Here is a 24921-nt window from a genome sequence, read left to right on the forward strand (position 1 = left end):
CCTTCATTGCTGGTGGGAATGCAAACTAGTACAACCACTTTGGAAATCTATCTGGTGCTATCTCAGAAAAATGGGAATAGGGCTTCCTCAGGACCCAGCTATTCCACTCCTTGGAATATACCCAGAAGATGCTCCAGCACACAGCAAGAAAATTTGCTCAACCATGTTCATAGCAGCCCTATTCATAATAGCCAGAACATGGAAACAGCCTAAGTGTCCCTCAGTAGAAGAATGGATAAAGAAACTGTGGTACATATACACTATGGAATACTATTCAGCTATTAAAAACAAGGAATTCCCAAAATTTGTGGATAAATGGATTGAGCTAGAAATGATCATAATGAGTGAGTTAACTCAGAAGCAGAAAGACTCAAATGGTATATACTCACTTATATCTGCATATTAGCCCAACGGGCATGTCCCACGAAAGCCTTCACTTACCAGGAAACAGAGACAGAGGAGAGGACATTCTAGTGGGACTCTAGATGTGAGATTCATGAGAGAAAGGCAAAGTAGAAGGACCCAGAGGGTCCTAGGAGCCTACAAGTAGAACATTATGATAGGCAGATTTGGGCACAGGGGTCCCACTCAAACTAGGCACCAGACAAGGACAATACAGGCGGTAAACCTTAAACCCCTACCCAGATCTAGACAATGGACAGAACACTCTCCACAGTAAAGTGGAGAGTGGGATATTACGTTCTCACACACTCTGGTGCCACACCTCTGACCATGTCCCCTGGATGGGGAGACCTGATGGCACTCAGAGGAAGGACAGCAGGTTACCAAGAAGAGACTTGATACCCTATGATCATATAGAGGGGGAGGTAATCCCCCTCAGGAACTGTCATAGGGGAGGGGAATAAGGGGAAAATGGGAGGGAGGGAAGAATGGGAGGATACAAGGGACGGGATAACCATTGAGATGTAACAAGAATAAATTAATAATAAAAAAAAAAAAAAAAAAAAAAAAAAAAAAAAAGAAAGAAGAACTCTGATGCCCGTGATTTGATCTCTGCCCCTTAGGAGAGAGGTCCTGTGGGAACACAGAGGAAAGGAGTGCAGGCTATCCAGATGGGACCGGATAGGCCGTGGCCCAACGCTTGGGGAGGAGAATTCCATTGGTCAGAGGTCTAGGGGAGGGGCATATAGCGGATAAGGGAGGGAGGCTCGGATGGAGAAGACGGGAGTGGGGGAAAGATTATAATCAGAATGTAATGTGAATAAATTATAATAAAAATGTCAGGCCTTGGGCAAGAGAGATGACTCAGTGGTTAAGAGCACTGGCTGCAATTCCAGAGGATTTAGGTTCCATTTCCAGCACCCACAGGGCTGCTCACCATCTGCTAATCCACGTTCAGGGGATTCAGCACCTCTTCTGGCCTCTGCAGGACCTGCATACACATGGAACTCAGATGTGGAGGCAAAAGTCCCATACACATAAAGAATAAAAAAAATTTTAAAAATGCTAGACAAAGGAAGGCTTAGAAAGCACAGTCGAGTTTAATAATTTCTGTTCTGTCACTGTTCGATTATAATTGGGAGGAAAGAAAAAGTAGAATGCCCATTTATCTAAAATCTGCTATTACAATCAATAAAAGTGACTGTATGGATTATTTCAAAGGTTTGATTGATCTATAAAAAGGAACACTAAAATGATAAACTTTAGAAAAGTCAGCTCAACCACCCTTGGACTTACTGGACCCATCAAGAAAGTAGATTTCTTTTAGCCAGGAAGTGTTGAGAGCTAGCCTGATTGCTATGGCCAGGGCTGCCTGTTGGAAATGATGCACTCACACTACAGTGAAGTGTGCTAAGTGCTCAGAGGTAGGGAGGCCTCACAGCCCACAGACAGATGAAGCACTCAGGGTGAGGAGGACTGGTGAATGGGCTTGCTTGCAAGGAGCTCCAAGCTCGATTACTTTAGAAGGGAAGCCCTCAGTGCAATTTATGGGCCATTGCAGACATGCGGACAAAAGAAATACATCAAGTGACCGTGGGGATGATCCCTGAGAAAAGACAATATTGTACTTTAAACGTCACAGCATTTAGTGCTCTGATCACTGTTGAAGAAAATGAAAGGGGAAAAAAAAAACCACACTCAACATATGCATAAAGCACACAGGAGTAATAAGTTGTATCCCAAACCTGGTAGGGAATAGCAAACACCACAAAATTGAAAAAAAATGTGATTTACCCCACAAATCAAAGCAAAAGTTCAAAAACTTTGTCCTCTCCTACACGTAGACAGTTTTAAAGGACTTGCTTTACCCACTGCTGTTTGAAATTCCTTCCTCTAAGAGTGGTCATTGGCCAGGATTTCCCACCAGATTCCCAAGAAGAAGCCAAGGAGAGTGAATGGTCTATACCACCATAAAGTTCTGGAATGAAGTCACTTCAACTCCGAAGCTTTCAGAATTTGGGGATCTGGTCAAAAGCATTTTTTTTTTGGGTCCATCAGCACATATAGACTCCTGGTCCTGTCCTTGTTGTTTGTCCTTTTACTCTTTTCTTTTGACTTCCTTCTTTTTTTTTTTTTTTAAACCAGCTTTCTAAGCTTTTAAGCAGATTATCTTTCTGTGTTTCCATGAGACTTTTAAATTGCAACCCAAGGTCTGCAGATTTAAGAAAGACATTAACAAAGAAGGGTATTTTCCCTTCCTGAATCACATTGTAAGGGGCAAAGGGGAGAGCAATTCAATACCTTTGGGCTTTCTTCCAGACTCATCGAATGAAAAAGTAGCCCTGGACACTCTCTCTGCCTCATGCTGGGGGACTGTTCCACTGGTCGAGGACTGTACTACAGGACTGTGCTTCCACGGTGGAGGACTGTGCTTCCCCAGGGGAGGATTGTGTTTCTCTGGTGGAGGACTATTTTTCAAGCTGGGCAGGCAGATCCTGTGAAAAGGCTCATTGCTACCAAGAGCTCAGCTGTGTTCGTACAACATGAACTTCTAAGAAACACAGACCCAAAATTCTTCTTTCCTCTACTTCACTTGTTTAAATTTTTTTATATTAATTCATTTTCTCTAAAAGGTTTTTATTCAGCTCTATAAAAGTGGGGCATGGATTTACTGTGGCCTCTGTGTTCCTAGGGTGGTAGAGAAAATGACTTGTAGACTTGAAGTTGCTTTTGACCTATCTACCCCCTCCTACCCAACAAGAGGGAGTCCTTCTCTGTCTTAGAAGTTTAACTTGGACTTGAGGCTAAAGCTTCTATCAAAAAGGAAGGAAGTAGGGATTGCTATGGTAACTCAACTTGGCTTCGGCAAGGGGGTAGTTGCATACTTTACACTGCTGGATGGCCAGGTAGGTTGTGGTGGGTCTAGATGCATCTTCCAGGATCTTAGTCAGTGCTTAGGCTGTGGAGACTTCATTTCACCTTCAGAATACTATTAACTAGCAGCTCCAGACCATTTATGATACTTCCATGGCTCCCTGACACACCAAAGTAACAAGTGCCACTGAAAAGATGCCGTAGACACACCTGACTTCAAAATCTCCCAGATAAGGCATAAAAGATGATATGCTTTAAGGTAAAAATAGAAAGAAATGTAACCAAGAAGGGATGAGGTGCTGAGAATATAAAATAGCATTTGCTGTTGCACTAAGTGTGTTATGTTCTCTGTTTATAAGCAAATTTAGAATATTCAGTGTCATCATCATAGTCACAGTGACCTCAGGAAGCAAGGCTCAGTGATTTTCAAGCTTTTCGAGGTTATACCATATGGGTAAGGAAGGACTGCTAATTAGTCATACTAGTACCATCATCCATTTTCTAAGTAGAGAGCTGAACTGGCTGCTAACAATACATATCATAAAAATCTTAGTCCATATCATAGAACTCAAGAGAGAGAGAGAGAGGAGACTTGCTGAGCCACAGGGCAGGGGATACACGTCTGTGCCATTATAAACAATGGGAACAATGATGATTGAACCATTGCCCATCACGCAGCAGTCTCATGGCTGTGATCCTTCAGATTCTGACTCTATCTAAGCAAAAAGAACAAGTGAAAGCTGGAAAACGACATAGAATTCTCTGAAGTTAGAAAAATGGTTTAAAAATTCTTTCTTTTCCCAATGGTTCGCTGAGCTTGGCTAAATAAAAGGTTCATTAGGAAGTGTCCTCAGCTGTCAGAGGGCTACAGGACTCTCATGCGTGGCTAGAATGCACCGCAGCGTGTTTTGATTTTGAACAAACCACTGAAATGTTGTTCTGAAAATGTCACTATGGCCAGACTCAATGACAGAAACAAAGCTTCCAGGCACATTGTATGTTTACTATGATTTTAATGTGTCTTTGGAGACTCAATCTCCCCTGCAATATGTTGACAGATGGAGACAGGATGGGGAGAGGTGACTGTGTCTTCCGGGCTCGGCCTTCCTGAGTGGACTCATGCAGCTGTGGTGGAAATGAGCTAGTTCTCTTGAGAACGGGCTATGATGAAAGGATGAGTTTGGCCGTTTTCTACACTCTTAGTCTCTCACGCGCTTTCTGTCTTTCCTCCTATCCTGGGATGTTACGGCATGAAAGCGCTCAAGGTACCTTGACCTTGGACTTCCCAGAATACCTGGACTACTGACATCCTGTAGCTGTTGGTTAAGTAAGGGAGACACATATTTCCCAAGACTCTAGGGAAGAATCCTTCTTTTCCTCTTGCAGATTCCGGTGGCTGGAGGAAGCCCTAGCTCTTTTTTCACGTAGCACTTTTTAATCTATGTTGCACTGTATCTGTGTCTTCCCCTCTTCCTACAAGACTATCTCTTCCCCTAATTCAGTTGCATTAACCCTTAACTGCGTCTGCCCAACAAGGGACACTCTGAGGTTTCAGGTGAAGATGACTTGAGGGGCTCCTACTAAACTCTGTTATGTTGGCAGAGGAACGGACTGCATTAAATTAGCGTCTAGCACAATGAATGGTAATTGCAAGACTGTCATTTCTACAAGTGCAAAATGGATGTGTTCCACATTCCATTGTAGGCCATGGGAAAAATCACTGGAGCGTATTTCTATAAAATCACACAGTAGATACAGAGAAATTATATACTTCAATCTATGTTGCTTATTTATGACGGTTGTTAAGAATGGCTTTGGTAATCATAGCACATTTGTGTGTTTGGGGTTTGACTGCCCAAGAAATATGGTTTAAGTTAACTATCTACTTGGTTCCTAAAGGAGGTTGGGGACATCACACATATATTTACTTTGAAGACTGGGATGACCCCTGATTCTGGAAGCATCTAGGCCTCAGCCAATAGGTTCTCAAGGGATTTTTCTGTGTAATGGATACATGGTATGGTTATTTTTACAACACTGTGTTTATTCTCAGTTTCTCTCTTAACCCAGCTATCATACAAATTAATGAGACTCTATTATATTTTTACTTATAAGCTTTACAACACAATAGATAACTAAGCAGTAATTACTCTATTCTTTTGTTTTGTTTTGCTTTTTCCAGACATGGGTTCTCTGTGTAGCCTTGGCTGTCCTGGACTCACTTTGTAGACCAAGCTGGCCTTGAACTCACAATGATCTGCCAGCCTCTACCTCTCTGAGTGCTGGGATTAAAGGCATGTGTCATCATGCCCAGTTAATTACTATATTCTTTTTCAATAAATCAATCTTTTTTTCTATTATTCAGGATTCTTTTTTTACATACACATTTATATTGTTACACATATATACAATAAACTACTTACATCAAGAAGAACCATGAAACAATCAGGAGTTATATAAATGTTACATTCTTAATGTTTTGGCTATTTGTATTTGGCAGCCTTGATGAAAACATCTTTCATCTCTTGGCGTATCTAAAATTCTGAATGAAAATCAGTATCTATCATATCTCGTCATTATCAACTGAAAACATCTATCTAGGTCTAAAAACATCCTTACCCTTAAACAACTAAGCATAATTGTAAAACTAAATTATCTTTTATTCAACCCCATCAGAGACTTGAGAAGGAATAAAATTGATTATCTGAGTATATAGAGGGTGCAGGTTAGCAGCTTCCCAAATGAGAAAATGACAGAGACAGTTTACTACCTGAGCAATAACTCAAATCACTCTATAACATTGGAGCATCATCTTCAGCCTTCTGGCCCAATATATATATATATATATATATATATATATATATATATATATATATATATCTGACAGACATATTTATGATTCAGGAACTATTGAGGACTTGCTTATCCTGTCTTGGCAGAGTTTGTCTGTCAACTCTGCCTACATGCAAGCTTGCCTTTTTTTAGGTAGAATTCTGTCTGTAGTAGAAATGGTAGACGTTTTTCCCTGTGGCTTGTTTGCCACATTTGAAGCCATGTCCATAAGGAGGTTCTTTGATGCTCATCATCCTCTTTGAGGTAGGCTGGGTATTGCCAGGAATTAATCTGTCTCGTTGTCAATGAATTTTTAAAATAATAAAAGCATTTTAAATTCCATATTCTGTATGTCTCTGAGGTTTTTGGAGACCTTACCTAACTATTTTACTTTATTTTTCTATAGAGTCATATCTGTCTGTTGTACCTAAGATGTATATTCTTATGATAACAATAGGCTAATAATTGATATGAACATGACTTGATCAATTAACTTGTATAACTTACCTATCCTAAAAAACCTGCAATAGCATTTTCAAAGTATTGGAAGTAAACCTTGTATTATAATTGAGTTATATGTGTACAATACCACATATTAGAGTAGAAATATATATAGTAATAAATATATATATAATGTATGTGAAGAATAATCTTAATTTGAATTCTATACCACTGTATCTAAAATTAAACTTATTTTGCATCTATGTACAAAATTCTATACCAGTGAGTTCAAAATAACCTTGTGAAAGATAATTAAGGCATTAAATTGAGTAGATTCACTAATCTACTTTTTGTTCTATCTTCCCTATATTTTTGTATATTCTCCCTTCTTTCTTTTAAACCCTTATCTCCAAACTTAAGATTGGAAGATAAAGGAAGAGAGGGACATCATTGAGTCCAACCCTGTCTTTTCTCTAAATAAGACAAATAATAACTTATATCCAACTGCCATTGAAAATAACCCTCTACAGCCCAAGAAAGCAATAAAAAACCTACCAGACCACCCTTAAAGGAAATGGGGCATCCTTCTCTTAAGGTTTCTTCCAACTGATTTGGGACAAATAATAGCTTTGTAGGGGCCCAAATAAAACTGGAGAAATGGTTAAACAAGTTAGGAATAGCATTTATGGTACAGTTTCTAAACGTTGAGAAATTCCAGGCTTAATTAGAGTCCTGTGTGGGACAGTCTGAAATGCTGGAACAATTGGAATTGGAAGCCTTAATTGTTCTGTGCATCACAAATTATATGTTTTCAGAACAAAACAACTGGACACTCAAATTGGATCAGACCTGACAGGATTCATTCCTCTCAGCATGCTGGACACCTATGTCCTGCACCTTTCATGTTCCAGCACCAAGTGTTTCAGTTTCTGTTTCTCATCAGAACAAGACAATTACTTTATTTTTAACCCTCTAAGCTAATTTGGCTTCCACTTTGCCAAAATCCCCGAGATACTTGAATCTTTTTACTCTCTTCTCAACCTCTGCCTGTGGCTGAATCCCCTACTTCCTCTTTTAACTCCTCCTCCCCTGGCTAGCAGGAAGTCCAGCCCTATTCTCTCCCCTGATCAGTGATTGGTTGTAAGCTGCTTTATTGGCATATCGGGGGGCAATTGGGGAGAAGTGCTTATACAACACCGAGGCAGGAGATTCTCAGAACAAGGATGGGGTTACAGAAGTAAGAATTTGAATTACACAATAACTTTTAGCCCACAGACCTGTCTCAGTTGAGTTAAATAAATGCTGGCTAGTGAATACCTTAAGATGGCAAAGGCACCATTTTCTAAAGATAGATGATGTGATGGTTTAGTGCTATAAGTTTCCAGAGCACCCCACTGTTTACGATGGAAAAACAATGGAGAAAACTAAAGGATAATTTCACTGGATGCTCATTGAAGAACAAGCTCTTTTAAATGCATTGAGAGATGTGTTTTCAAGAGTAACTTGTCACCAGTTTTTACTTGACATGCAACTCCGCTTACTCCAGATGACATGACTGGATTATTTAATAATCATTAGACTTTTTCTCATCAGAGAAGCTACTTCTTAAATATCTCCAGTAAGAGTTTTGCCTTCTACCCTTTTTTTTTCCAAGAAAAAGAAGAGTGATGAAATCAGAAATACTATATCATTGGGTGAATATTATAAAATATTAGAAATAAAAAATAAGTTAAAAAATAAGTTTAAAAAGTCCCATTATTGCTACCTTTCTGTAAAACAAAAGCCCCCAGCTATATTATGTTATGTACTCTCAGTTTGCTTTACCCAGTGTATATAGATGTGTGTTCAAAAAGATTTATTGTTTATTTATGTATATATCTCTGTGTACATATGTGCACATGAGTGCAGATTCTCGCAGAGGCCAGGGGAGGGCATCGGAACAACTGGGTCTGGAATTACAGGGAGTTGTCAGCTGTGTGATACCAGCACTGAGAACTGAATGAGGGTCTTTTGCAAAAGCAGCAACTGCTCTTAAATGCTGAACTGTCTCTCCAGTCCCTACCCATGCGTTTTGGATATAGAAACATGGGTATATGGGTTGTGTGTGGTGGGTTGGGACTAGCTTCCTTCACTTAAAACTTATTAGTTTTTTTTCCCACATCTTGTAGTGTAGATCATGAAAGGATTGCCCCCAGAAGACCCTTAATTGAACTTATTCTTTTGCTAATGAATCTGCTTCTTCTAGAAAGTATGCTGTTTGGCTGCAGGGCCAGTGGGAGCATGGTCACAGATACAGCTGTGCAGGTACAAGGCTCCCTGGGTGGTGAGTCTCAAGAAGACAGAAGGAGAACTAGGAGGAAGATTCAGCAAGAAGATACTGTCATTGACACAAGAAGAAGCTTGCCGAGGACAGAAATCTGTGCGGCTGCATTTTCCCTCTAAACTAGGACTACTGTCACCTCCGCCAAGGCATGAAGGTACTTATTTTCACTCAGAATGCCCACAAATGCCTTTCAAATATGCTTACAGTTTTCAGTTAAATGTTTTTGTTAAAGCCACTGAGCCAAATGCAAATTTATTGTAATAAACAGCAAGTAGGAGACTATTTAGATGCTTTTTGCATAAACCCTCTGAGACAATGTCATAGGAGACATATAGCCTTCATTTACCTTTATCTCTTATGCTGGCTAAAGGGAAAGGCAAATGCTCCTTCCTGAGCATTGCCTATTAACCCCCAGAGGTTTTGGGTGAACTGCTATGTTTAACTTCACTCTCCAGAAAGAAGGGGACCACAATTTGCTTTAAATTGTTACTTACACAGTGCAATGTCTCAGGCATTAGCACTTACTTGATTGCATTCAGACACTGCGTTGGCAAAGGAACGGACTGCATTAAATTAGCATCAAGCACAATGAATGGTAATTGCAAGACTGTCATTTCTACAAGTGCAAAATTGATGTGTTCTGCAAGCCCATTCCATTGTATGCTATGGGAGAATCACGGAAGCATGTTGTTCTGAGCCGAAAAATGTAATGTAATGGCCCTGTTAATGTGTCTTGGTATTTTTCAGCAATGGTGTTTCTTTCCACCTTTGTTCTTGTCTTCTTCTCATTCTTCAAATCCTGTCTGATCTAATTTATATGCTCATACTCTAGCCTGCCAGACAGGAGCCTGGATGTACAGGGGAACATTGTGGAACAATTCCTTCTATGCGTGGCGTCTTGTGTGAATAATGCCAGCACAAACAACCCTCTGTGCATTCATGAAAGTATAAATGAGTCCTTATGTAAAAGCTTCTTAGATAGAGACACAGCAGCAGCTTACAGCAAACTTTCCCCAAATGCTATACATTCATTTAAAAAGAGAAGGGTGATTTACAGGCTTTTGTGGCTTAGGACAAGTGCCAGCTGCTGTTCTTTTTACTCCTCTTGTTTGCATATGGGAAATTATGCTTCTCCAGTTGAGTGAGTTTCTTTCAGTCACGTGTGATCACGGAATATATCCCAGTGAAAACGTGTTGTCTTAGGGTTTCATTGCTGTGAAGAGACAACATATCCACAGCAACTCTTATAAAGGAAAACATTTAACTGGGGCTGGCTTGCAGTTTCAGGGGTTCAGCCCATTGTTGTCATGGTGAGAAGGGGGCACATAAATATCAACAGACTGCATTTGACCATTGGTCCTGATGTGGGATGGTTAAGCCCAATTTCCCTTTCAGAGGTCCTGTACTTTGAGACTCTTTACATTGTAATGTTTCAGCCAGTGCTAAGATCTGGGGAATTGTGTACCAGGCTCAGATCTTCTCTCATCTTAGTAAACAACAAAGGTTAAGAAAAAAAATCAGAAATTCTCCCTTGAGATGGGAAAGGAATTCACCTTACCCTTAGAAAGAAACTCGACCGTTTGCATCTGAAGAAGCATTAGAGAGATGATTTGATCTTATAAAGATGTGTAAAGATGGAGCCAGAAGTTGTCGTTGCCATACCTTTGTTGCAGAATGTCCCGTCGTAGGCTGTGTTAGAACAGTCACAGGAGTAGCCGTGGTACTTCTCGATGCATTTGCCTCCATTTTCACAGTTAGCCCCATAGCTGGTGCAGTGGCCTGAGCATCCAGATTTGAACCCAGATGTGACCTTTGCCCTTTCTTCCAAATCAAGGGTCACTCCATTCATCCTCAAGGAGCGGATGCAGCCCAGGAAGCCCTGCTGGCCTCCAGCCCCACCTGGGAACGACAGAAAGCACAGAGTTCAGATGGGATTGCCTCCGCAGCTGCCGTTTCACTCAGCATGTTTAGGAAATTGCAGCAGGAGAGTATTGGTAAGCACAACTAGTCTTTTCCCTTTTGAATTGGTCCTGTTTAAAGAGAAAGAGCTGAAGCTTTCCCCTTAGGCTGTAGTATCTAACTAGAAGAGGCTGTCTTCAGAGAAGAAATAAACTTGCCACAGAAACTAAATGTTTGTAGACATGCAAAAGTGTATAATATGGATTCTTATGGAAAATAAGCTTAGAGAAATCTTTATGTGTTCTTTAATCTCAGAATGTTCAGTTTCATAGCATTATCTGTTGAATCATAAAGGCAAAGAGGCATGAATACATTAGCGTAGTTAAGTAAGTCAATTAGTCGGAAGGCATAAATTCATCTGAAATGTCATTGTACTTGGTGACTCTTGTCTCGTGAAATATTTTTGCTTCGAAGTTCACAATAAGGTACTCAGGCCATCTTGGCCTGTGTTGTCTGGAAGAATGAGTTGACTACTTCACAGAGAAATCAAGTACACTATAGTTATTAATATTTCAAATTTGGATTCCATTGCTTTATCTTAATGTCACTCAGAACATACAGCACTGCTGTAAGACACTGTCTTTGGGATATGACATGGATACCGAATCATGAACACACAGCAGCTCAGTTGTGGATACCTGCATAGGATCTGCATAGAACTGAGCCCCTCCGCATTCTAACATGAGTGGGGATGAAGCTCTGGAGCTCCTCCCATTCCCTGAAGAGCTATTGGTGGCTACTCTTGTTGGAGGAGGAAGTAAATGATAAAATGCTAATAAGTACATATGGCAAGATACAGTGTGTATAACGTATGTACACACTATATGTACTGTGACATGAAAACAGAGAGCAGAAAGGGGGCTTTATTTGTGAAGGAAAGGGGACACGTGAGATGGATGGATGAGGGAGGGGGTGGGGAGCGAATATGAGCAAAGTACAATATGTATGTATGCAGGTGTCGTCATAAAATCCACCATTTTGTATATGAAGAAGTCAGGGCTGACTTAAAAGAGCCAAGATGGTTGCTCAAACATCACTCTTCAGTGGTGTGTGTATGTGTGTGTGTGTGTGTGTGTGTGTGTGTGTGTGTGTGTGTGTGTCTATCTGTCTGTCTGTCTGACTGTCTGAAACAGACAAACATTTAAATCAGTAGGCTGAGTGCAGAAGAGTACCCTCGACAATGCACGGTGGCCTCATTGTTCGACAAGGACAGAGATAGCTTGAATTTTCTCTCTCCAACCGGAGACATCTGTTTTCCTTGCCCTCAGAACTGGCACTTCTTATTCTTGGACTCCGGGGCTTGTAGTGAATTATATTGCCAATTTTCTTGTTTCTCTAACTTCCACACACCAGACTGCTACATTTCTTAGTTTTAATAACCCTTTGAGGCAATTGCTTAATAAAACCCTCAATAAGTTAAAAAAAAAAAGTGGGATTCTGGGGATCTGGTTCAGAGGGCAAAGTGCTTGCTGCCTAAGGACCCAAGGTCAGATCCTCAGCTGCATTAAGATCCAGGCATGACTGAGGGGGACCTCCTCCCCCTGAATATGATGCTAGGGTATCAAGTCTCTTCTTGATAGTCTGCTGTCCTTCCTCTGAGTGCCATCGGGCCTCCTCATCAAGGGGACATGGCCAAATATGGGGCACCAGGATGCACGGGATGGGATAGCAATTGAGATGTAATATGAATGATTTTATTTTTCAATTAAAAAAAGAAAATAGTTATAGTAGAAAAAAAAAAAGAGCCAGGCATGGTATCATTGTATGTAAAAATGAGTGCTGTATTAGGGGAGTCAGGTGGATGTCTAGGGGTCACAAGTAAGCTGGTCTATCCAAAAATGGTGAGTGAACTCCAGATTCAGTGAAAGACCCTGTCTTCAGTATAAGGTGGGAAGAAAGAGGAAGATATATTAAATGTCAACTTTTGGTCTTCACAAGAACATGCACAGGTGAGCGCGCGCGCGCACACACACACACACACACACACACACACACACACACACACGGAGAGATCAATGGGGCTTTGCTGTTTGGATAAGATTATCAGGCAAGAGATGTGTTCAGATCCCTTGGCATGCCATCCTGGTTAAAAGTGCACAGGCAGCAGACACACCAGACAGGACTAGTGGATCAAAGACCCAGTCACAGGATGGATCAGTATCAGCTTGTGGCCCCCACATCCTCATCAGTAAAATGGCAAATGAATCCATCCACTGCCTTTTTGAGCCCAAGCCTTACAGTCATGTAGTGATTTGAATAACCATTCTCTAAAGTAGAATCTTGTTTTTGTTATTATTATAAAACGTTTGAATAAAGGTTTAATCTAAGAGAGTCCAGTGTCCTTTTGGATCAAAGCTATGCAATAGTAAATAGCAAACGAAGTTATTAAACAACCACTTTGAAGGATTCCCCATCCTGCCATCTGCTTGTCAACACAGCTTCCCACCTCTGTGCTGGCGAGAGTTAGAGCCTTTGCCTGATTTGGAAGCAGTTCAACCCATTAGTCACCCTTTGTGTGTTAGAATTTCAATTTGGCTCTCACCACTTTTGCTACTCTGGTTTTTGTTCTTGCAGTGAGGGATTTTCCAAAGGGCCTTTTATTGCATAAGTGCATAGCTATTTGAATTTTCACCACTGGTCAATTAAGACAATTAAACCCTATCAAAAATATGCTGAGAAAATTTTAAAAAGACTGCTTTTTAAAAATATTCTTCCTAGTTACCAATGGAATAGTTCTGGGTTGTATAAAACACACACACACACACACACACACACACACACACACACACACACACACACTGAATATTTATCTATCATATCAATCTATTTATCTATCTATCCACCTCTCTCTCTCTCTCTCTCTCTCTCTCTCTCTCTCTCTCTCATTAATCTACTAGTAATATGTATAAATAAACCTGGATGCCAGTCAGATATAACTACTAATTTTAGGGGACAACCTTCTATACTTAAAATATTTTAACCCTTATTTTTATTTTATGTGTATGGATGTTTTACCAGCATCTATGTCTGTGCCCCTCCTGAATTAAGTGTCATGGTTCCCAAAAACTGGAGTTACAGAAAATTCTAAGCCACTATATGGATGTTGGAAGTTGAACTCAGCTCCTTTGGAAGAGCAGCCAGTGGTCTTAACATTGTCCAATCGCCTCAGCCTCTACTTTTAAACTTTGAACATCCACGAGTGTCAAAAATGAGACATAAGAAACAAGACTACAGCAGGCATTGTCCTTAAATTGCTTTCTGTACTTAAGGTATCATGACATATCTTTCCAAGAAATATAAGCATAGCCAAACATCTTATTTGATATTTCATGACATATTCTTTATAAGGATGCTTGTCACTCCTTCTGCCATTCTGTTACTGATAGAATTTTAATTTTATATGATATTATAATAATATGAGCTTTGTAAACATCTTAGCATACTTGTCCAGTTTTTCCTTAGAACTAACAATTGTGTTGTGCGATGTGTGTGCTGTGCTCACAGAGGTCTGCCTGCCTCTGTCTCCTGAGTTCTGGAATTACAGACATGTGCCACCATGCTCGTGTGTGTGTGTGTGTGTGTGTGTGTGTGTGTGTGTGTGTGTGTGTGTGTATGTTTGTATGCATGTATGTATGCATTTACCTGTGCATGCATAGTGGCCAGAGTTCTATTCCTCTCTCCCTACTTTACTTTTTGAGTTAGGGTCTCTTGTTAAACCTGGGTTCACCAATGGACTAAACTGATTGGCCAGTAATCCCTAGTGATCCCTGTACTGGATGTACAGCCAGGGCTTGTTTTTTTGGTTTTGGTATTGCTTCCCATTGTTTGTCTGTTCATCACTCCCATTTAGAGACACTCCTAGAAAGAAATGCTCCAGCGAACGCTTTGAGGTTCTGGGTTCCAGCTGGGGCTCTGGATCCCAGGTGCTGTGGTTGCAGTCACCTTTGCTGAAGTGCTGGTTTGCTGTTTAATGGGTTTGCTGGAATCCGGATGATGAAAAGTGGAATTGGTCCAAGGAACTGAGTCTAAAAAGGTCTGCTTCTGTTCTCATTAACCTCCTTTTTCCTTCTACCTAGGGTAGGTGGGTTGGAAGGGAGATGTAAGCATTAAAGAACCCCAAATAAAGTAGGTTTGAAAGAGTTCAAAGCTTATAGATCCTCTTGTTTCTAACTTCTCACATTGGCATTACAGGTGCATGCTTCCACGTTTAGCTTTTCCCATGGGTTCTGGGGTTCCAAACACAGACCCTGATGCTTCTGTAGCAAGTAATTTACTTCTGGTATATTTTAAAGCTCTTAAAGTAATTAACCAATTTATATTGTACCAAAATGAAATAAGATGCGTACATGCTTCACATAATCCTGATATGAGGACATATCCTGTCAAGTTTATATCAGTTCAACTAAATGGGAGCAAATTCACTGCTTTAGTTATTAAAATCAATTTTTTTGTATTGTTCTTTTCTTATTTTTAAATAGTTGTTTCATGTTTTTGCTTTGGAGGGAGACAGGAGATGATTTTTTATTGATTGATAATAGTATCAAGTTGAGCTTTAACTCTTTGCTGTGAATTTTGTAGCCACTTCCTCTAGTTTGCATTGTTTAAGTTGTAGATGGTACTTTTTTTTCCTACAAAAGTTTTGAATGGTTGGGAAGTCACAATGACCTACTTATTTTAATGATTCCTGCTTTTGCTATTAAGTTTGTAAAGGCTTTTGGCAATGTGAGTCAATATGATTATTCAGTTATATATTATATATCAAAATATGCACATTATATTACATATAACAACTTCGAAAATCTATTTCTCTTAACATTTCAATTTCTCTTTTCTCCCTCTAGCCTTCCTTTGTTCTCTTCCTCCTCCTGTCCCCCCCAACCCCTTTTTCTTTACACAATACTATGGATTGAAACCAGAACCTTGAGCATACGAGGCAAGTACTCTGAGCCACATCCCAAGCTCTGTAGCCATAATTTGTGACTTTAGTGTAAATTACACTTATTCAGTCATTGAACTAAGGTTTTAAAAATCCCTTCTTAATTTATAAAGCAGGTGAATGAAGTGCCATTTCTTTCTGCACTAAGTTAAGCTCCTTTCTTTCCTAGGTGGCCTCCTGATTTATTTAAATGGATCAGTGAGCTGCAAAGTACATTTCCTGATCTGCTTGATATGAAGAAAAATCTTTTATCCAGAACATGGTCATTATATATTATGCAAAAGATGTTAATGCACCGGAACCAGTAGAAGTTGAGTTCAATTTACTGCTTTGTAGAAATCTTTCTTGGTGGCAAATGTCATAAGTTTAAATTATAGGTCTTCAAGTGAAAATGCTACTTAACCTTTGTTTAATTAGAAAATCAACACATTGTCATTGGGAAAGAGCCCCCCTGCCGTGCCAGGGCTTCATGCACATTAGTTAGACCTGTGATAATTATCCAAGGTGAGATTTGGGTTTAATTTGTATATCATTTTTCATCTGAAATGCTATGCAAGTATTGCAATTAAAGATTAATTATAAAAGTGTTGTAACTACCTCTAATGAGCAATACAACCATCAAGTGCACAGAACATTTGGGCCAAATAATCAGGCGTTCCATTTAAAAATTGTTGGGAATAATGACTGAGAGGAATTATAAAAAGCATGCTGTCTTAAACCCAGAGCTTAGCAATATCTAAAGTGGTAAGTTTAACCCCATAGAAAGAAATCACATCACAGCTTGTACACTTGAACCAGACCCTTTTAGAAGTGCTTTTTTTAAAAAAGTGTGTATTTCACTCCTGTGAAAAAGTCTTTGCCCTTGTAGTATGGAGAAATTTTACAAAAGACTCAATATATAAATCACGTGTTAGAAGGTGGTGACCACTGTGGGAAAGACAGTCAAGCAGGGTTAAGTGGGATCTGGAGTTGGAGTAGGATCAGTCTTCAGTAGGGCAGTTAAGATGGAGCACACTGAAGAAGGGGCAGAAACAGAATAGAAAAACCTGTCCCTGGAGAGTTGCTCCATGACACAGGGGTTATGGAGTGTTCTCCTGCAAGGTGGGAGGCAGGAGAGAAGGAGAAGGGTGAGATGGGAGCAGTGCATGATGCTCAGGAGTGTGAAACCATGGATTATTTCATAGGTTTTGTAAGTAAAGTCCTAGGGAAAGAATTTCCAGAATGATGCCCAAGGACATTCTTCTTTGAAAATTACTTTTTAAAAGACTTTTTAATGTGTGTAAGTACTTTGCCTGCATGCATGTATGTGTACCAAGTGTGTGCAGTGCTCAAAGAGGGTTTGGCGATCCCATGGAACTCAATTACAGATGCTGTGGGCTGCCATGTGGGTGTTGGGAACTAAACCTGTAAGAGCAACAAGTACTCTTAAGGTCGGAGCCATTTCTCTAGACCCTAGACTCTGTTTTTGCCTATAGGTCAATACTGATGGGATCATAAAGAGCCGCACGCCACTCTGGTGCTGGGCACAGTTTGACATGGGTGGGTAGGTCAGCAAACAAGAATGGGGAGGCATGAACTCATTGTTTTTGCAGCTCATTGCCTGTGCAGTCTTCCCAAGTTCTCCTTAAATCTTAGTCTTTTTATGGGCAACTTCAGTACAACTCTGCATCCTAAGGGGGATGCTAATAACAGGCAACAAAATGTAGCACTTGGTGATGAAGCCCAACTAATGGTAGATATTAGGGTTGTTACTAATGCTACTAATCAATATTCTACAAGATCATAGAGATGAAATCTTAGATTTGATGCAAAGACAGAAATTAGAAGCCACGGGATCTGAACTATGTCCCTCACATTATTTAATTAAGATTTTGAAGCTGTAAACCCTCATATGAAGTTGGCTATAGATAGATTATCTGGAGTCTTTAAAGAAGGGTCAAGGCTAGACAAAGTCATAAGGATGAGAACATAATTGAATGTTATTTGTGTCCTTATCAGAGAAGAAGAGACCCAGGGGATGCTATACTCACAAAGAGGAAAGGCCCCGTGAAGAACCATCAAGAAGATGTTGGTATCAAAGCTAAGGAGAGGCCTTGGAAGGAAACAGTCTCACTGATACCTTGATCTTGGGCTTCCAGCCTCTACAGTGTGGTATTCTATTCTGGAAGCCTGAGCAGAAACACAACTAGCAAACGGTTAGTAGTGAACACCTGATCCAGCCTGCCTGAGGAAGTGACCTTGGAGCTGATCTTCAAACAGCACTGTTTTTGTAGAAAGCCCAGGCTTAAGATGGGTGTTATCTCTCCAACTTGGAGGACTACACCTGGATCACAGGGCCTGTGAGCTGGTAGAGAGCCTATAACCTGTTAGTGGAATGGTACCAAGGAAAGAGCTATGATTGCTATGTCTGGATGGCCTATTCTGGTCTTGCCTCTTTTGTGGGACAGCAACGGCTGGCCCAGGTGTTGACAGCTAAGGAACAAAGGCATCTATGTGCTTGGATAAGCCACTCAAAGCTGTAGATGCTGCACTTGCTATTTCTCCTGTTCTATATGCTACTATTGTGTCTTATGTTTTAATCAGCTTGAGTCTCTTACCACCACCACCACCTCCACCACCACCACCACCACCCATAAATTATGGTGTTAAGACAGATGTGAGAAATAAAACTCCAGTTATCTCAGAACCCTAGAATGGCTTTAGTCGTCAGTGGTGGAGTGAGGTCAAGGAAACTGATCCCCATTCTTCAGTGCAGAGCTATATGATTGACAGGTGTAGATTAACGATGCCTTTGTCAGCTAGCCCCTGAAAGCAATACACACGCAGGAACTAAGTTGTGGAGAATTTCTGTCCTAGATCCTGGTCATGAATGCCCATTGAGAACTTCAATAGAATGAGGGCTTTAAAAGTTCATTATTATGGCATGTGTTTTCTTAGGTCCACAGAATGAGGGACACACAAAACATGTGACTGCAGAATGCAAAACTAGGAGGACAAAACAAAATACTGAGGGCCTATTAACTTCCTAGTATCAGAAAGCAATCAGATGTGCTAAGTGCGTGCTGTTCTGTGATGAAAACGGGGCTAAGAGGTCCTGGTGGCATGACAGACATGTGATAATATTGGCCATCTCAAACTAATGCGAAGGTAAGGGCAGCCATGCCTGATACTATCCCACTTTCATGTGTTTCGGCTTACAGAAAAAAAGCCACATCATGATCCCTCTTTTACAGATGAGGGAAACTGAGGCAAAAAGAACTGATGCACCCATTTGCACCTATAGTCAGATTTATAGCCAGGTGACCTGTATTCTGCCCATGCTGTAACTTCTGTCTGCACTTGGGCACTTGGGTGACACAAGGCTCTTTCTTCTACATCTGACATGTTTCCAGGCATTGCTTCGCATAGGTATGAAGAATGCTGCCAGCATAGTTAGTGCCAGCGACCCACTCCCCAGGACTGTCCCCAAAACCACGGGGAGAGTTGAAACTGACAGTGGAAATGCAATGCTCACAACTCAGAGGCAGGAATGGCTATATTAGAGTACATCGCTAGGTCAAAAAGGGGTGTTTTGTTGACGTCACTACTGACCTCATGATTTTTCCTAAGTAAAAGCTGAATACCATGATTGTGGGCATGAGGTTTGGCCCCTGTGTGCAGCTGATCTTTCTATATGCAGAAGTGCACTATTAATCTCAGAAGTTATTCCTCTGCACTATGCAGTAGGTGCTACTTTATGAGCCTGTCATACACTTGGGGATAGGAGAGAGGACAGAGGACAGGATCTTCCTACTCAGATATAAATTCTGGGTTAGTAACAGGCATTTTAGTAAACTCAATGCAAGCCAAAACTTAAACAGCTGAGAACTGTCTAAGTATTTCATTTATAAATGTTTGTATTTTCTTGCATATGTTAGGTGACCAGCTGGTGAGTTCTCACCAAAACAAAACAAGCTTCTCATTTTTTTTATCTTAGTATTTCTCATATCTTTCTTTGTTTTTCTCCATCTTTATTACCCATCTTTAAGATTATCATGCATAGTCTCTTTCAATCCTGACTGAAGAATCCCGAGTGTTGTTCAAGGTGGTGGTGCCATGTGTTTTGTTTTGTTTTTCCATCTCATGAACACAAACTTCACACACATCTCTTCAGGGATGAGTCTCAGGTCAAGGCTGGATCGGGGGAGCTGAGAGGAATCATCCTAGCTAGGATAGCTGGTCCTCCTGGACACATGGCCTCTCCATGGCTAAGAGAGTAGATAAAAAAGGATTGAAGGCTTAGCAGAAAAAGCTAAGAGAGCAGATTGTTTTAATGTCTGGATTTCAAGGAGGGTAAAATTATAAAATGTTAGCTTGTAAGAGAGGTTAAGGAAAATGAAACACGAGTGAAAAGATTTGGTGGTTTTTGAGACTGGCTCTTCAACGCTGTAATGAGATGCTTCATTATGAGGCGAGGGGGCAGGAAGTGAAAGGATGGATTTAGCACATGTAGAGACATCACTGGCTTAAGAATAGATTGTAGCAGAAGATGTCTATCCCTTGCCTGAGTGTAAAGAAGGACTCTGAATTAGGGGAGTGAAAGGACGCTTGGCATGGAGACAGGAAAGGGCGGTGGAGCAGTGGTCCCTCATCCTGAGGCAGGAGTTCTCTTTATACCTTCATTCCCTAAGAATCAGTCAGGCAGACAATTTCAAATCTGAGTTCTCAAATTGATTCCACAATACGATATCTAAGAGATGCATTTAGACAAAAATGGAAAAATGACTTATTGTATATTAGAAGCAAAAAGGTTCCTGGGTCATGTCTAGAGGAGAAATGAAACCATGAGATTAAAAACATTATAGGGAAAGAGATGGGAATTATAGACCAGTACAAGGCACAAGAAGTGCAGTGTCCAGAAGATCATAGATGATGGTTAACTAGCAAAATAGCACACACAAGTCTCACTCAGGTGACAGGAGGCATACATAGAAATATCTAGCTAAGGATTTACTTGTGGTAGTAGAGTTGGGGGAAGTACAGATAGCCATCATTAGGGGATTGACCAAGTCACATGTGGTCTACACATATAATGTATCATGATCTATGCAGTACTCATAGAACTATATAAGTAAGGCACAAAAACATAAGCCTGAGTGGGAAATGTAAGACACAGAGTGACGCTTGTTGTAAAGCCAGAATACGAGGTACACATCGGCACACAAAGCCAATATTATCAGTTTTCAGGAATTTAGAAATATTTTTGAAAAGTGCATATATATGTATACGTACCACGTATATACATACATGCACACAAACAAACATGGAAGGATTCGAAGGGTGCACATGAGATATACTCACATGGGTACTGTAATAAGCAGAGAAGATAATTTAGAATAGTTAGAATCTAAAGAAAAAAAATAATAAGTTAAATTACAGCCAATGAGGCATAGTATCAGGATGTGAGGAAAGGACCATTAAATGAATGAGAGACCAGACACCCTGCACGAGAGGGATCTTGGACATGAGGATCATTACAAGAGAGAGAAAGAGGGCAGCTTGTGCTGGGAAGTATCCTGTCAACCATAAGGCAGGACTCATAAAGAGGGTGCTCCTAGGTCTCTTTTTTTTACTTGCACTGGGGAAGAAACCGTATATGTATCCATTCGGTGTTTGTTACTGATATAATTAAAAACATCTTTTCCTATGAGATAGCATCTTAGTCACTGTTCTACTCTTGTGAAGAGACAGCATGACTATGGCAGCTCTTATAAAGGAAAACACTTAACTGGGACTGGTTTACAGTTCAGAGGTTTAGTCCACTATCATGGTAGGAGAGAGAGAGAGAGAGAGAGAGAGAGAGAGAGAGAGAGAGAGAGAGAGAGAGAGAGAGAGAGAGAGGGAATCTGACTTGAGTTTCTGAAAGCACAAGGCCTATCCCCACTTCCCCCACCCCCCTCCCGTGACACACTTCCTCCAACAAGGCCACATGTTCTAATCCTTTCAAATAATGCCACTCTCTATGAGCTAATGGGAGCCCCTTTGATTCAAACCACCACAGACAATTATCTTTAGAAAGTTTGGTGAGTCCTTATTGAAAGAATTTTTTAAAATGTATAGCATAAATTGTTTGATAACCTTGATGTCTCCCATATTGACTACAAAGCCGGTCTCTGTGTATTAAGAGACCCTCACTGGGTCAGATGACCCAAAGAACATGAGAAATTTGAAGAGAAGCCCAGAGTCCCCAAGCCACTGCTCTTCTTGTCCAGAAACTATTTCATGCAGAGGCTGAGCACAGTGGCTCTTAGCAGGAGGCTAGAAATATTTCTCTAACAATATCTGTTCACACAACTTCTGCTTTAGAAATAAACAGCTCAGCCTCGTGAAAACAGCCGTGTGGTTGAGACTTGGAAGAGATTCAAAGGAAACTATCAATTGGATGATGTTGGGAAAAAATTTTTTTAAAAGAATAAGCCTTGTGCCCACCATAATTTGTACCATTTGTTAAAACTCTGCAAAATGGACAGCTGGAATTGCAAAAGCTAATGAGTTTTGATCACTAAAGAGCAAAGGGTAGAAATGCACATGGTGACTATTAGTGGAGAAGAATCACTGTTGGATGTGGCCTCTGAGGCTGGGAACATTCTAGAGAGAAAAGCACAAGAGAATAGAGTTGGGCCAAAGATGATCTGACCAAGAGCAGAGTAGGAGTGCTGCTGGGAAAGCTGGGAAAGATCAGGCATCCCATGGAGGGAGAACTGCAATTTATTTGCATTTTTATTTTGCACAGAGTTTTTTTTTTTACTTTATTTAGTTATTACCATTTGTCAGACTTTCTTTAGCAATTTTGTTATTAGTACTGGTTTCTAGTCAAGACACCATTTTTCAATCCCTACCTACGAGCAAGTCTGAGACCCGTTACCCATAACTGGGGCAAAATGCTTGTATCAGAGTCTCAGGCAATAGCTTAGCTAATGCCAAACAGGCAAGACCTCAATTTGATACCAGTTAGATTGAAAACTGCAAGGTCTAAGCTGATGGGAAATGGTGTCTTTCATAATATTTTGACTTTCTCTGCAATTTTATATATTTATTTATTTTGGCCTCTGTCATGCTTGATTTCAGTCTGTGATACTTAGTGGAAATTGTATCTCCAGAGAAGGTAAATAAGAAGCATTTTAAAGAAAAGAACTTTAGAGAAAGATTATGTGGGGAACTATTTGGGAAATGGGATGACTTAGCTTTAAATGTGGATTTAAATTCAGAGAAATATTAAAAACCATATACCTTGTGTGTACTCATTCAGCAGTCAACTCCACAAACATTTATTCTTTGTGAAATCACTGCCCGGTGGTCAGCAGAACCTTCAGTCTCTAGTGTTATGTAGCCTACTTTTTAGTAGAGGAACAAAAATACATGTATCACAGGTGCTAAGGAGAATTAGACATGGCAATAATTAGCTGCCTCAGATGGTGAGTTCAGAGAACACCTCTGCAAGGAAGCGACAGAAGCTTTGAGAAGGACAAGAAGAAGTGAGCTTGGCCAATGTCTGGGGATGCAATGAGACGCTACAAGCAATGCAGGAGCAAGCTTTATAGCAAAGCATATTAGAGAAACGTACCAAGACTGTGGAGACCAGTCAGGCCTTACCTGCAGCCAAACAAGCAAGGCTCAACCGTGGCTTTGAGGAGGGTGGAGACTAATAGTAGGCAGTAGACACACTGGTGGTAGGTAGGTCAACCGGATCAGTCACAGGGATATTATTGGATGGTGAATGATAAGAGAAAGAGAAGAAGGAAAGGAAAGAAAGGAATTATGGTTACCTTCAAATTTTGGAGTTAATTAAAAATGGGTATATGCTGATGACACCATATACTAAGACAAGGGCGGCTGGTGGAGGCAGAGGCATGTGTGGACATCAGGAGTTTTCCTTGCTATGTTCATTCTGAGATGCCTACTAGAAACCTAAAATAAAGAAGCCATTTAGACAGGCAGATCTGAAGTTCCTGAGAATAATAGCAAGGTCAGAAGATTTAAGTCAGTGTGCTTAAACAGTATTTGGAGCCCTTAGAAGTTAGATGGGAAATGGTTTTACAGGATGATGTGTGGACTGAGAATACACTTCAAAACATGCCTGTCAAGTGAGGAAAAGAATGCAACAGATACCAAACTGGTAGCCAGTGAGCAAGAAAAGTGAGAGAGCACAGAGCAGTGGAATCCATGGGAAACAAGTATTCAAGGAGGCAAGAGACCAGAAGGATGTGATTCAGACCTTAGACCCATGCCAACTTAGACAACCTTTGTAAGAGCTTTCATGATAAGAGGTAAGAAAGGAGGGAAGGGAAGACAGGGGAGGAAGAAAGGAGAAGGGAAGTACGGAGGGAGGGAAGCAGGAAGGACACACAGTTCTCTCATAGAGAGCCAGCCGCACGTGAGGAGTCTTGTGAGAGAAGAGGAAGAAAACTGCTTTTGCATGGACTTCTCTTGCTAACCCATCACTGGCCAACTGTGATCCTCTCAGCCTTTTCCTGTTGAGACTTTGCAGTTCAGAAAATATGGCATTACCCCAGATAAAGAACTCTCTAATAGACTGCTTAGATGGCTTCAACTTTCAGCTTGCCTGAACTGGAGACAGGCTTTTTCACGACTCTGGACTTCCTAACCTCCGTTTAAAGCACGTTTGCTTAAAAATCTGGTAGTAATTGTTATTTTTCCCCAATCCTTTTGCCATGTGAATCTTAAAAAAAACTCATTGCAGGGAGAGTTTTGCAACTCAAGAGTGTGTTCCTCTGGGGAGCCATTCTTCAAACTGTAAACATCAATGAAGGTGACGTCTCATCTCCTCATCTCCCTGGGAGGTCAGAAGCCTGCCTTACCCATGATCCCTTGTTCCAAGTTATAAAATTACCCAACTCATGAAGACAGGAGAAAGTCCACATTTTCTTTATGTATGGTTAGTTGACAAACACAGCCAGCCTATGAGCCCCTCTATCACAGCTTTTGGAAGTTAAAAATAAATCTTTCTCTCTCTCTTTGGAGTGGAGTTGATCCCTGAGTCCTGGCCTTTTCTGCCCGCCTGCAATGGCCTTCTGTAAAGTCTTTGCCTGGGGATCTTTGCCAAGTACAATCTTTGCCTTGACGAGATGGATGTATAAGAGCTGAATCTCGGGTC

General features: G+C 40.6%; 1 protein-coding gene across 1 annotated transcript in view; it reads right to left on the reverse strand.

Moving 5' to 3' along the window:
* The window catches only part of CNTNAP2 (contactin associated protein 2), a 2010562-nt gene that overhangs the window by 217339 nt on the left and 1768302 nt on the right, over positions 1–24921 (reverse strand). The window contains exon 18 of the mRNA XM_084788077.1: positions 10535–10771. Coding sequence (XP_084644203.1) covers positions 10535–10771 — 237 coding nt within the window. The remainder of the gene's footprint in view (positions 1–10534; positions 10772–24921) is intronic.

The sequence above is a fragment of the Acomys minous genome, assembly GCF_964271855.1.
Source record: "Acomys minous genome assembly, chromosome: 6".
Taxonomy (NCBI): domain Eukaryota; kingdom Metazoa; phylum Chordata; class Mammalia; order Rodentia; family Muridae; genus Acomys; species Acomys minous.